The 14,296-nt window shown below is 35.5% G+C and overlaps 2 protein-coding genes across 2 annotated transcripts; one reads left to right on the forward strand and one right to left on the reverse strand.

Moving 5' to 3' along the window:
- The first annotated feature begins 1,371 nt into the window (after window positions 1–1,371).
- LOC112517121 (F-box protein At3g07870-like) lies at window positions 1,372–2,668 on the forward strand. The gene has a single exon (XM_025124451.1). It carries the CDS (start codon window positions 1,378–1,380, stop codon window positions 2,605–2,607), a length of 1,230 nt encoding a protein of 409 aa, XP_024980219.1. The 5' UTR covers window positions 1,372–1,377; the 3' UTR covers window positions 2,608–2,668.
- Window positions 2,669–2,846: 178 nt separating this feature from the next.
- LOC112517411 (histidine kinase 2-like) lies at window positions 2,847–10,578 on the reverse strand. Its single transcript, XM_025124841.1, has 13 exons — window positions 9,981–10,578; window positions 9,166–9,765; window positions 8,813–9,088; window positions 8,311–8,480; window positions 8,018–8,230; window positions 7,700–7,886; window positions 7,568–7,619; window positions 7,259–7,488; window positions 7,070–7,168; window positions 6,347–6,978; window positions 4,893–5,378; window positions 3,474–4,015; window positions 2,847–3,190 (listed from the first exon to the last, which is right to left on the reverse strand). The coding sequence occupies exons 1-12, from the start codon at window positions 10,350–10,352 to the stop codon at window positions 3,766–3,768; spliced, it is 3,567 nt and encodes a 1,188-aa protein (XP_024980609.1). The 5' UTR covers window positions 10,353–10,578; the 3' UTR covers window positions 2,847–3,190; window positions 3,474–3,765.
- Between the last annotated feature and the right edge of the window lie 3,718 nt (window positions 10,579–14,296).

Raw genomic sequence — 14,296 nt, forward strand, 5'->3', positions numbered from 1 at the left:
TTAATTGGCTATATATAAATGTTTGACAATGACTTAATGATATAGAAAGTGGCTTATTCATAAGCTTCTATGAACGAGCTTTGTACAGGAAGTCAAGTTTTTTTTTTTTAAATCTACCATCCAAATTAAAAATCACACTATTTTCATCCATGGAAAAACTCTTTCAAACAAAAATCTTCTACTCACAAATATCTTTATACATACATGACTTAATGAAAAACCAAATAAAGGACTGTTTTGTTGGTTTTCCATTAAATCATATATAGATAAAGTTGTCTGTGTTGATTAATCTATTTATATACATTGAGAATGTTTTTGTTTGAATTTTTTTCCATAAATGGAAAAAACATGTTTTTTAAATGGGAGAGACAGATTTGAAAGAAACTTTGTTTTCTGCATAAAACTCTTCCTTAAAAAATTAATAAATAAATCATTTTCTATATAATTAAATCACTACTAAACAGTCATATATAATTAACAAAATAAACAATTCATTTAACTACTAACAAACTATATATATACACACACACACTAACTAGAAGGTAACTCGCACGATGCAGCGAGATATATATTGATTTTAATATTTCATTCTATTCTTTATCCTAGTCGATGTTATAATATAATCTTATGTGATTTTGAAAAAAAACGATAATGTTTTTAATTTTTACTAAAATATAATTTTGAAGATATCATAAGAATTTGACAAAAATATCGTTATTAATATCAAATTAACTATTTAAAATTCCTCATTTTTTGTGTAATTTTTTAATTCAACTTTTTAATTATAATTTAATTTAGATTCAATAACGAAGTAATTTATATTTAATTTAAAAATATAATTTTTTTATAAAGATAATAATTAATTATTTTGTTAATTCTCAATAATTATTTTAATTATATTTTAAAAATTTTAGATTTTTATCCTCTATTTGATTATGTTTATCCTCAGTTAGTTACACGAATTCAAACATGAAGCTTTAATAAGTTATACTTATGCACAATTTACTTGTAATCTTGAATTTTAAGTAATATGTATCAATATATAGTACTTTATGCATAAAAAATAATTTTTTTAAGAATTTTTATCAAATGATTTATAATATAGTATATATATTATTGCGTCATAATATGGTCATTATCTTGTAAGCCCAGAATTTGTCCCAACACCCGTTTTTAATGGAGAAAAGGTGGACTTTTGTCACATATGCTTACAAATTATTATTCAATGATGGACCCCATTTCGACTTTCTCGTTTATTCAAAGAATCCATCCCCAGCTTCAACACCTTTCATTGTGCTTTCCGTCTCTAAAACCATCTTCTAAATTGCTTCAATTTCCCCATCTCCATCTCCATCTTCATCTTCATCTTGATCTTCCATGGATGATTCAGATCCTCAACAATCCAGAAACAAGAAGATCAAACTCACCCATGACCACCATCAAGATGGAACCTTGATCGATAACCACTCATCTGGCTTCCAGATTTTGCCCAGAGATGTACTTCTCGATGTTCTCACCAGGCTGCCGATATCCTCACTCATCCAATTCCGGTTCGTATCCCATTCTTGCCACGCCTTATCGCATGACCCTGAACTGCCGCGGCTCCACCACCCCACGGCGGAGCAGGCAGACCCTATCTTGCTCTTCCACTGCGATTATCCCATCCGTAACCAGCTTTACTTTGTTGGCTACGACGGTGGCGACAAGATTGTACGAAAGATATCCACACCCTTTTCCGTTTCCATGCCGGAATTCAACGTCGTCGGCTCTTGCAATGGCTTGTTGTGTTTGTCCGATTCGCTCTACGGCGAACCCGTCTACGTGTTCAACCCCTTCACCAGAAACCATCTAGAGCTGCCGAAATCTCAACAGTTCCAGGACCAGGAGGTGGTGTTCGGGTTCGGGTTTCATCCGGTTACGAACCAGTATAAGGTTGTTCGGATCGTATATTACCGGACGCCACGTCGGTTAAACCGAAGCAACCGGAGTTACCCAAAGTCCGAGGTTTACGTCTTGACCATTGGCGAACCGAAGTCCAACGGTTGGAGATGTCTTGGGAAAATGCCATACCATCTGGACCGGCAAGCAAAGGAAGTGGTGGTGGTGAACGGGCGACTCCACTGGGTGAGTCGCCTGGGCCGGCTAGGTGGGCTTCCTGGTCGAACCATTGTGTCGTTCGACCTGAAAGACGAACAGTTTAAACTCATCTCCAAGCCCGTTAACCGAAGCAACTATCACTTAACGGTGATTGGCGGGTGTCTGGCAGCGGCGGTGTCGTGTGGATACGGGAAATTGGAGATTTGGGTAATGGAGAAATACGACGTGAAAGAATCATGGACGAAGCATTTCGACATCCACGGGGCGTATTTGGCGAAAATCCCGAGTAACGATTACGGGTTGTGGCGGAAACCGATGCACGAGAAGATGGTTCGGGTTCTTTGTGTGTTGAAGAATGGGGAGATATTGATAGAGCATAGAGGAGGGAGTTTGGTGAAATATGATCCAAAATGGAAGGAGTTTAAGGATGTTGTGTTTCATGGTATGCCTAAGTTGTTTCAAACAATTGTACATGTTGGCAGCCTTAATTGGACTCATACACCAAAATAACCTCTAAATTCCAAAAATAAACGAGTTAATGAGTATGTAATGTAACTAAAAATTCGTTTTTTATCGGTTTTAATTACATACGATATAAATTTTTTCAGATAAACCAATCTTATCTTTATATACACGTGAATCGTTAGATACGTGTTGTTGCTTCAAAACGGAACAAACGACTATCGACTGAAAGCTTGTGTAGCTCAAAATTCCCAAATCCACAACATAAACAGCCGTTATCGATCGTAATACAGATTTTATAAACTTGTATTAAACAAGAGATATCAGTTTTTGTACATTCATAGGTGCATTACCATATACGCACGCATCCAAGGAAGGGCATTGGGAAGTTCTCACATTCATATGTGAATTACCATGTATATGCATCCAAGAAACAGGATTGGAAAGTTCTCATCTTTACATTACTCGCTATAAGGTGACGTTTCCGAATCTTCAAACAAAAACTTATGTCGTGTTATTGTGTAGATTTCTGAATCGTGCACCCTATCAAGATTAGGCCATCGTAACGAATTCTTTAGCCACGGTGATGCAGTAAACGAGGGCTCGTATGCAGATTCCATGCCCATCGTCGCTGAAAATTGAAAGAAAACAAGCTTTTAGCTTTCCAAATACCATAACATAGTCTTGAAATTGATTGAAGATGGTTTAGATGAAGAAAGTAAGAATCTTTAGTTTTTTTAATTTAAAAAGACGATCTTTGACGCTGCAACAAAATCGTCTTCATAGGATGTTAAATATGTCTGAATGTCATAATAAACTGTTTTATATAATCTACCATTTAGACATATTTGATGTCTTATAAAGCTGATTTTGTTGTAGTGTGATGGAATAATCAGATTATTTAACCAAATTACCATGGCAAGAACAGCGATGTGCATGACCCTGCATCAATGGCATCGCGGATGGTCTGAAGAGAACCAACAAGCCATCGAATCAAACTGTTAAGACCATTGGTCAACCAGGTCACCTGGTGCACCCACCATGCTGGACCATGGACCATATGTGCTTCGGGTGGGTAGAGCAGTTCCACCTGATCCTGCATCAATGGTTATGCTGCTAGTTCCAAGTGAACCACTAGCCATGTAACCAGACCCATGGGTTAACTAGGTCAGGTGGTGCAACCCATCATGCTGAGCCATGGGACCATCAACCGGACTCAAAAAAGCAAGCTGCAGCCGAATACAACTGCTCTTCCTCAAATGGTTTGGAGACATAGCCATCCATTCCACACTGCATGCATCCTTCATTTGTAGCCTGAGTGACATCTGCAGTCATTGCTAAAATAGGCGTATGCCAATGACCCACATTTGCAAACATTTTGATTGATGCTTCACCAGATTCGATTTTTTCGTTAACCTTGCTCTCTAGCCTGCGGATTTGTCGTGTAGCTTCAAACCTGAAACATCGAGACAACACCATGTTTTAGTACTTCTTTAACATAACTATACCAACTTTAGTGTCCAACTTCCCTTCTATATTCAACTCCCAACCTAAATTTTTCATCAATCGCGACAATTTCTTCAAGGGTATTTTGGATATTTCAGTATTAGAGTATGGACCGGTTTGTTAACAACTTAAAGAGCTTAATAGGACTTATAGCTTATTCGAGCAACTATACATGATTATTTGGTAGTGGCTTAATGATTTAGAAAGTGGCTTATTCAGTAAGCTTCTAGGGGGGAATTTATATAGAAAACCAAGTTTTTTTCCAAATATGCCCCTCTCAATTACAAGAACATGCTCCTTCTATCTATGAAAAAACCATTCCAAACAAAAAACCTTCTCAATATATACAGATAGATTAATCCACACAAGCAACTTCATCCATATAGGACTTAATGAAAAACCAACCAACAACTTCTATGTTTGACAAACTAACTGATAAGTTAGCTCTTGGATGATAAGCTAGTTGTTAGCTGAAAAGTTAGTTGTTGGCCAATAAGCTAGTTGGTAGCTGATGAAATAGTCATGTTTGGTAAAAACTAGCTAATAAGCTGGATGACAATGTAAAATGACCCAAAAGGACATGTTAAAAAATTAACATTGAAAACTATAAGGGGCATAATTGGAAAAAGTGGAAAAACCCTCCATGGAGCTTATTGAAACACTACTTAAAAGTAGCTTTTCAAATGCCAACTTATGGCTAACCAAACAGGTCTTTTTCAATAAGCTCAAAGAATAAGCTAGCTTATGGTTGAAGAAAATCACGACCTTTCTCAAAATATATTATCAAACAATGTGTAGAGATCAAAGAAAGGGAGAGAGTTTGTTACCCATCCATTTCGGGCATTTGGAGATCCATGAAACAAGCATGAAAATGGTGAGGTGGTTTAAGCCTCTCTAACGCAGCCTTCCCACTATCGACACAAGTGACAATAGCTCCATACTTCTTCAAAGCACCATCCGCCACTCGTCTATTGACCACATTATCATCAACCACCAAGATCCTCTTATCACGTAGTAGAGTCCCAAGAGTCGATGGTTTTCTTCTTGCTACGAGGCTCTTGTTTCTAACCGTAAGAGTTTCTTGGAAGGAAGAGATCAAGACACTTAACGTTAGAGGCTTTGCCACAACGTTAGCCACCAAGTTAGCCGATTTGAGTTCATCGTGTATAGTTGGGCTCATGGAGTGAGCCAAGAGAAATAGTTTTGGGCTACTAGTTGGTCTTAGCTCCTTAAGGTTACGAAGAAAAGCAAGACCAATCTCCTTATCCCAATCTTCTTCATCAAGAAGAATCATTGCAAAACCAGCTGAATCACTACAAAGAGAAAGAAACAAAAATGATTAAGAATGTCATAAACAAAACGCTCCCACTACAATAAAATCAGCTTTATAGGACGCAAAATATATCCAAATGTGCTAATAGATCGTTTTATAGGACTTAGGATCTGTTTGTTAGCAGCTTAATAGGCTTAATGGGACCGACAACTTATTCAGTCAGCTATACATGTTTTTGGTAGTGGCTTAATGATATAGAAAGTGGCTTATTCAGTAAGCTTCCCGGGGGGAGGGTATGCAGAAAGTCAAGTTTTTTCCAATCCGGTCCCTCCCAATTGAAAAAACACATTCCTTCCATCTATGAAAAACCCCTCCAAAACAAAAACCTTCACAATCTATACTGACAGATTAATACACACAAACAACTTTATCCATACAGTATTTAGTGGAAAACCAACCAAACAACCCCTTAAGTTCATAGGATCAAACAACTGTGTGCGTTATGCAAAGCTGTTACAATAAGTTGATTGGATGCAAATATGTCCAAATGTCCTAACAAATTGTTTTATAGGACTTAAGTTTATAGGATCAAACAGTTATGCTCCCCATGCAAAGGTGTTACAATAAGTTGAAAAGACATTTTTGGACATCCTAACAAGTTTTCTAGGACAATATTGAAATAAAGCGTCATATTAGTCTTTGTATATGACATTATTCGAAAAAGTGTCCTAAGAAATAAAGCGTCGCATTAGTCTTATAAAAACAAATGTCCTATAAAAGGATGTGTCTATGAGACACTTTAAGTCAAAATGTCCTAAAAAACTTGTTAAGATGCCCACATACGTCTATTGTAACACCTTTATATAGGATGCACAATTGTTTGGCACTATAAACTTAAGTCTTATAATGCAGTCTATTAGGATATTTAAACATCTTTGACATCCTATAAAGCCGATTTCGTTGTATTGCCCATTGAGCCAGTCGAAGCATTGAGAAAAACGATCTTACCTTGCAGATAGGTAAGAGAAACTAGATGTAATCTCGACCGATATTCCCATTCTTTGAAGATGGTATTTTGTGACTTCAGCTCTTATGATTTTCCAATCAATCACCAACGCTTTTTGTCCCCGGAACTCTGATATGGCTGGATGATACGGCTGCAATATGGTATCAAGAGAGCATGTTTCTTTTTTCATGAAAACGGCTGTAAACGAGAAAGTACTTCCAGTACCAGGCTCACTAACGAAACCAATCTCACCTTTCATAAGTCCTACCAATCGCTTACTAATGCTCAAACCAATCCCAGTTCCACCATAAGTTCTTGATGTCGAACTGTCAGCCTGCATAAACGGCTTGAATATCCGGCTCTGTGCATTTATCGGGATTCCCACACCAGTATCTTCAACAGTCACTAAAATCTTGATCTTTTCATGTTCATTCATCGAATCTTTGCCACCAAAGTTTTCCCAACTTTTCTTCCTATCGACCACAGGAATCCCGCTCAAAGTATTACACACTATGTTTGAATTTGACCCAGAAGCCAAGATTTTTCTTAGCACGTCATCCTTCATATCGGAATCACGTGTCACTTCATCTGCTAGATGCACAGACACAAATATGTGTCCTCTATCATGTGTAAACTGCAAAAACGGCAACGAAGATGAATGGCAGAACTCAAAACACAGAGAGTAGTGTGTGTTAATTGTGATAAAGATGAGAAAAGGTGCTAACTTTAAGTGAATTTGCAACCAGATTCATGATTATTTGCATGAAACGCCCGGGATCTCCAACAACAGCCTCAGGAAGTTGATTAGATACATAAACTGCCAACTTTTTTTTTCCACAAAGAAAGAGATTTACGCCAATTAGAATGGATGTATCTTAGGAATAAATAATCCAAGTATGCAGGTTGGTATCTACCTCGATCCCTTTCTCTTGAGATTTGGTTGAAAATAGCGATAAAACGTTATCAAGAATGGTGCGCAGATCAAATGGGACAGCCTCAAGCTCGAGCCTTTCAGATTCAATTTTCGCCTGATCCAGTACCTCATTAATCAACCTTATCAAATCTTTTCCGCTAGCATGGGCAGTCTGCGCAAAATCCAATTGTTTCGCGTCTAGAGTTGTGTCCATCAGCATCTGCAGCATGCCTGATATGGAAATTTTTTTATCATAAAACAGTCCCAAAGACATAACAGCTATTGATCAACTAAAAGATATCCAAGTTACCTAAAACACCGTTCATCGGGGTCCTGATTTCATGTGAAACTGTTGCCAGAAACTACAAAAGAGAGCGAGATTTGTCACAATTAAAGCCTTTTGCTTTAAGGGCGTCTTATATATGAACACCTATAAATGCACCTGTGATTTTGCTACATCTGCAGCTTCAGCACGATGTTTGAGCTCCATCATCTCACGACAATCACGCTCTACCGTTGCAATCCGGCTGATAGCTGCGTAGAAGATATGGCCAAGAAGAAAAGTGATTATAAGCACCCCACCTGAAGCTACTATTGCTGTCCATGGTGTCGGAGACCTCTGCTTAAACCTGCTAAAAAACGAAATCCAATGAAGAAAAATTCAAGCAGACCAGGTGGAGGTGGTACAAACTGGCCCAGACCCCCCCCCCCCTCCCCCAAGGTTACCCAAACAAAAGTTCAGATTTTCGTGAAATATGACCTGCAACGCATTTCATGCTTCCTAGCAGGATCACCGAAGTCAAGGCTGCTGATGTGAAGTAGGCCCGTGTCAGTCTCATTAGGACCGTACATGTTAATGGCTGCAGAAACATTTGTTGTGTCGTAAACATTCACTACAATCGTCTGTTTGCTTGCTAACTGGTGCAGAAGCTTCTCAACCAGCGATGGGACGTCATAAGATGCACCAAGGTACCTGTCACATTACAGAAGTTCGTTATAAAGCAAATGAGGTAAATCTTCAATCAAAGATATGCAGTAAAATGACAAACCTACCCCACAGTGGCATTAATTCGCTTTTCTGGTGTAGCATCCTGATGAAAATGAGCATTATAGACCGCAAAGGTAAGTACTACTCCTAAGTGGTTCGACTTTAGTAGCTTAAAAGGAGATGTCAAGACCCCCTTTCCAGATGCCCTTGCTCGCAAAATGTTTTCACGGTCTTCCTAAAGGACAGTGAAAAAGAAAAGAAAACTGAGACATTCATATATACAGATTATTTGATATCTCATTATTCATTATGAGTAAAACTAGCCAATAATGAAGCAAAATATGCAGACTCTTTAAGCTTGATGAAGATGTATACCGTATGCACATGTGCATACAAGTAATTTGTCTGCTATGCACATGTGCCTAACATGCACACGTGCATAAACCCAATAAACAGCTTCAATTACTTGTATGCACATGTGCATACCTTCCAGATGAATGGTTACCAGGGTATTCCTTAGTTTTTCATTTTGTTGAGGTGTTCCCCTGTGCCTCCCTATATATATACCTTTCCAGACATCATATCAATGGAGACGATATGCGAAACAGTTTCTTGAGATAAGATAACAGGAGCATATTCATCTTGAATAGGCGAAGGGTCCAGATTCTCGGGGTCACAATCCTGTGCTAAAGTCTGATCTTCGGTTTCCATCTTCTTTATAGTCCATCCATGTTCTTTCTCAAATTTCTCCCTATCAGTATGGCGGACTCTTAAAGCATAGGCAACACCACTAGTTAATGGCCTCTCAAAAGATGTTCTTTCTGTATATTCCCCAAAAGTTTTCTGTATGAAGACCAAAAAGTTTGTTAATTTAGAAAGTTCTAACAACTGTGGCAACATTTTTTTCTTGAAAAACTTACTTGATCAATAGCAGGAGGTTCTTTCCCATGATAGAAAGTGGAAACAAGAATAGCAAGCGCATGAACATGGTTCATGCTCACATTGAATTGATCCTGCAACATTCGTGCCCGTTCATCGCACATATTCGCTAGAGTTTCTTTTCTTCTAAAGTGAATACCTTCATTTAAGTACCAAAATAACCACATTGATGCAATAACTCCAGCTAACATAAACAAAACTAAAAGTTTCTTCATCCATTTCCCAGCACTCTTTGAGGGTTGCTCTTTCTTCTGCATATTGCCTTCACGATTCTTCCACAAACAACGAATCTGGCAACAAACTGCAATTACGAAAAGGGCCAACAGGCATACCTTCAGAATCGCAAGTTTTCTAAGAATCATTGTTTGTAATGCTTTCTTGCAAGTTGTCCAGTTATGTACTACAGGAGTGTTGTCATCTTGAACAGAACATTGACCCCACAATTCCACATTTTCTGCAGGATAACTATCGTGCTCATCGACCCCATGGTTCTCAAGATTTGGCACTTTGAGAGCACAGGTGATTTCATGTTTTGTGGATGTTTCATAACGCGATTGTTTGGTACATTTCAAGGTAGTTATCTGGAAGAAAAAACCCTACAATAATTAGAACACAGTTGACATGCTATGGTTCTAAAGATTCTTCTAGATTACATATCTGTTTCATATCTTTTAATTCCAGAAGAACTGTTTCATGCCCCCCAATAGGTTTCATATCTATGGTTCTAAAGATTCTTCAAATGCTAATAAAGAAAGTGGAAAGTTACAGTAAAACCAAGAAGATTTAAAGGCAAAACCTGATTTGATTCAAAGAATGAGGAGGCCAGCTCATGAAGAAGGTCTTTGCTGACATTAAGTTGTTCAACCAAGACCAAAGATTTATCTTCACATGTCTCCTTTATCTCCATCTTCTTCCTTAAAACACCACTAAACAAAAATAAACCAAACCCAGTGACAAAGAGGAAAACCCAGGTGAAAAGGAGCAATCTTTTTCTTTTCCAGCCACCATTAGATACTCTCAAAGGTTCTTTAGCCTTCCTCATCTTTGAACTGGTCAAAAACCTACCATTTAACCCAGAAATCTTGCAATTCAAAGACATTATCAGAAACACCCACTTATATATCTTGAGAAGAGGCCTTGAAAACTCAAGAACAGCAGGAAAACTCATCAAAAAGCATGGCCTTTATGAGGTACAGATCGATCTTGCAGCAAACCCAGCTCACAATTCAATGATAGAACTCCATCACAACCAGAGACCTTTGTTAATCATCAAGAAACAGAGATTTGCAGCTCCAGTGAGATAATTACAAGAAACAAAATCCTAATCATACCCCCAGTTCCTGAAGCTGCAAAAACCAATCAAAATCACACCTTGTGGAGAAAGAAGAGGAAGAAAAAGGAAAAGGAATCATGGGAAATCACAAGCAGTTGTTTGAAACCCAGAAGCAGAATTTGGCAAAAAAGAAAAGCAAAATCAAGAAAAAGACAAGAAATGAGAAGAAGAGAATTAAGGAGTTTTGCTATAATGAGGTCTGGCTGCCTCACCAAAGGCTGTGTTGAAGCATAAAGAGGCATCAAGAACAAACCTTTTTTACAGAGAGAGAAGAGGGAGTGATTATTAGAGAAATTGGAAAGCCAGTTGGGTTTTCACTGCTCCAACTGGATCAATGACCAAGGGGGAAGAGGCGCCTTTGCTTTTTAATCCCTTTCTCTCTTTCTCTTTCTATCTCTAGAAATGGCATGGCTGTTTGGGGTTGTGGCTGGGGACATATGATTATCTCATCATCTTGTGGGAATGGATATTTAATGTCATCTCTTTTAACGTTTTTTTAAAGGGAAAAGTACAATAAAAATCAATGAACTTTCTTGTTTGGAATGATTAAGTCCTTGAACWWTTTTTTGGMACAAATAAGTCCTTRRACWTTCCAAAAYATRTTAAATAAGTCCTTRAACATTCCAAAAAATGTTAAATAAGTCCTTGGACTATTTTTGGAACAAATAAGTCCTTGAACAATCCAAAACATGTTAAATAACTTCTTGAACTTTTATAAAACATGTTGGATACATTTTAATGACTTGTACAACTAGTTAAAATGATAATTATTTTTTTTGTAAATATAAGTACTTTTTTGTTATATTTGTTTAATTTTATATATCTAAATACTTTTTGGTTCAAAAAATATTTAGGGGCTTAATCGTTCAAATTATGAATGTTCATTGGGTTTTTTTCCGGATTTTTTTCACTATTTTACCACTTTATTTTTTTCAAAAAGTTATTTAACATGTTTTGGATTATTCAAGGACTTATTTGTTCCAAAAATTGTCCAATGACTTATTTAACATTTTTTGAAATGTTCAAGGACTTATTTGTTCCAAAAATTGTCCAAGGACTTATTTAACATATTTTGGAATGTTCAAGGACTTATTTAACATGTTTTGGAAAGTTCAAGAACTTATTTGTTCCAAAAAAAAGTTCAAGGACTTAATCATTCCAAACAAGAAAGTTCATTGGTTTTTATTGTACTTTTCCCTTTTTTAAAAATTAAATTAAATTTTACATACATTTCTTTTTTATTTTATATATATACATATATCTCGATTAATCTCAAGAATCTTAAAAACAGTTAAAAAAATCTCTAGTTTTTTTTACATGATTCAAATTGATAACCTCATCATCGTTATATTTTAAAGTTTTCTATGCAAGTCAAATGTTATTGATATAATATGCTTATATTTATATTTAAATTGATTTTTAATGAATATTAATTACTTTATTTTCAAGTAAAATTATAGTTTAATAAATTATAAACTGTTTTATAAAGAAATTATCTGGGTCAGTGTTTTATTAAGAATTATGTGTTTTTACTTTCTTTTAATTATGTATCTTATAATTTACATATTTATTAAATTATTTATATTTATATGAATAAAATAATTTTTATATTTATTAAAAATAGTATTTGTTTTGTTGTTCAATATATTAATTTGCAATGTACATCACACCACATGGAAGTTGAATCCAATGGCCCCCTTTAACATCAAATAATGTTTTAATTCATTATTCTTTTAAAATTAAAATTATATATATATAGAGAGAGACTTGCGATTATATGAGACCAATAGTTTTTCGTGAGACTCGTAAGATCAATTCTCAACTCTTGGATTAGATATAGAATCTGACAATCTGAATATTCATAAACGCCACGAGACTTCTCAATAATCACAAAATTGTCAACGAGCAACTTTAGACCATTAGATCATTAGCTTATAAAGTTGATCAATGAACATAAATAGGTTTTACGAGTCTCACGAAAAATATTTGATCTCACGTGAACCCAACCATATATATATATATATATATATAATATTCATGACTTAAAAAAATCTAACCCAAGCCGGTAATAATGCAATAAAGAAATGACATTGATCATATATGTGGGCCCACACACATATAATCATTTGAATACAACTCATGATTACTTTGACCCCTTTCACTAACTCATTTTCTAGACATTATGTTTCAAAATAGAAGTTTTACAAACCAATATTCTTTGTAAATTAATCTTATTACAATATTTTGGAAAAAAAAAACTGATTGTCGACAACTCCAACAGATCGTACACGTAATATGTCTTCAAAAACATCGATACTGAGAGAGATTACATGAAACTTGGTCTATAATCTTGATATTATATGTTAAACATGTGTTATGGAATTATTGACCTAATTTTGAATTATCGTGAGTTATAGTCTTGTTGATTTCGATAAAATATTATGGGATGTTTAGTGGCTTTCCAATATGATGTGTGGGGTGTTACCACACTTTTGGAATGAATGGACTTCCCCACTTCAGTTTTATGATTGGAAGAACTCAGTAGCTACTCATAAGGGTAGGCACTAAGAACCATTATACTTGAGATGCTACTCAGAAGGTAGGTACTAAGTGTGTAAGTCTTGAGGTGTTATTATTATGGATAGACAGTAAGGTCAACCCACTCTTGAGGTGAAACTTGTTAGAGATCGTTGGGGACTTGAACAATATTTGTGTTCAGGCGACTCCCAATGGATACGGGTTTTAGTGACACCCGGAATGTAATCTAGTTCTTATGAGGATTAGATTAAGAGGTTGTTAACCTCAATCCAATTATTTACACAAGTATTTAACTGACATATTTTATTCTTTTTTTTGGATAAAGCTCGTATTTTGATATTCAATACCAAGTTCCCAGGTCTTTTTTCGAATTTTGAGGGAAAAGACATTTAATTTATAAATCCAAATAACAATACAATTTTCCTTAAATCCAAATAAATTTATGCATTAAACACTTAAATAATAATTTCGAAAGTTGGTTATATCTTAATGCAATTTTCCATTTTGCTACTAATATAACAATATTTAATTTATAAATCCAAATAACAATACATGTGTCTCGTTATCCTTTTATTTTATGGTTTCAGAACCTACCAATCAAACACACCCTATGTTTTTAGTCGAATGACAACATCTTGAAATACTTTATTTGTTTTTTTTTTTATCATGTAAGACTTAGGGGCCGTTTACTAGACACTTACTTTGTAAGTGCTTAATGCATAAATTTCTTCATCGGATGAACATGAGAAAGGGCCAAAAATCTTATTGCATAAGAGTGATGAGATGGATGGAGAGTCTTATCCGGTAAGTGAGGATGACGACTCTAACCCAGGTAAGTGCTTCCCTAGTAAATTGTTGCATTTGATATGCTTTGATGGACTAAAATCTTACGTATCAAAATAAATCATAGTGTTGACTCCTATTGGTAAGCGCTTACCGGGTAAGCATTTGGGTAAACGGCTCCTTAGAGTATTTTTTAACATATTCTTTAAAATGGACATTTTCGGGATTTTGCTCTAACAGATTCCTCAAAACTTTCTTCAAAATGGAGAAAGTAGGAGAGAAAATATGAAATTCTTTAAATTTGAAAAACTCTCTAAAATTTATTACTTATGTTTTCTACTTGAAATTAAAAAGTATAAGAAAAATATAATATTTTAATTATGTAATTAATAAATTAAAAAAACTATGAACATCAATTTTTTTTAAGATGCTATTAATATATAATTAAAAAAATTATT

Source organism: Cynara cardunculus, assembly GCF_001531365.2.
Source record: "Cynara cardunculus var. scolymus isolate 2C chromosome LG 8, CcrdV1, whole genome shotgun sequence".
NCBI lineage: Eukaryota > Viridiplantae > Streptophyta > Magnoliopsida > Asterales > Asteraceae > Cynara > Cynara cardunculus.

What these genes read in the sequence shown, in the direction of transcription:
- LOC112517411 (XM_025124841.1), bottom strand. Translation starts at nt 10,352, where the DNA reads ATGAGTTTTCCTGCTGTTCTTGAGTTTTCAAGGCCTCTTCTCAAGATA. An exon ending in CATTCTTTGAATCAAATCAG is followed by an intron (nt 9,766 to 9,980) that starts GTTTTGCCTTTA and finishes TTTTTCTTCCAG; the next exon opens with ATAACTACCTTGAAATGTAC. An exon ending in CAGATGTAGCAAAATCACAG is followed by an intron (nt 7,620 to 7,699) that starts GTGCATTTATAG and finishes TCTCTTTTGTAG; the next exon opens with TTTCTGGCAACAGTTTCACA.
- LOC112517121 (XM_025124451.1), top strand. Translation starts at nt 1,378, where the DNA reads ATGGATGATTCAGATCCTCAACAATCCAGAAACAAGAAGATCAAACTC.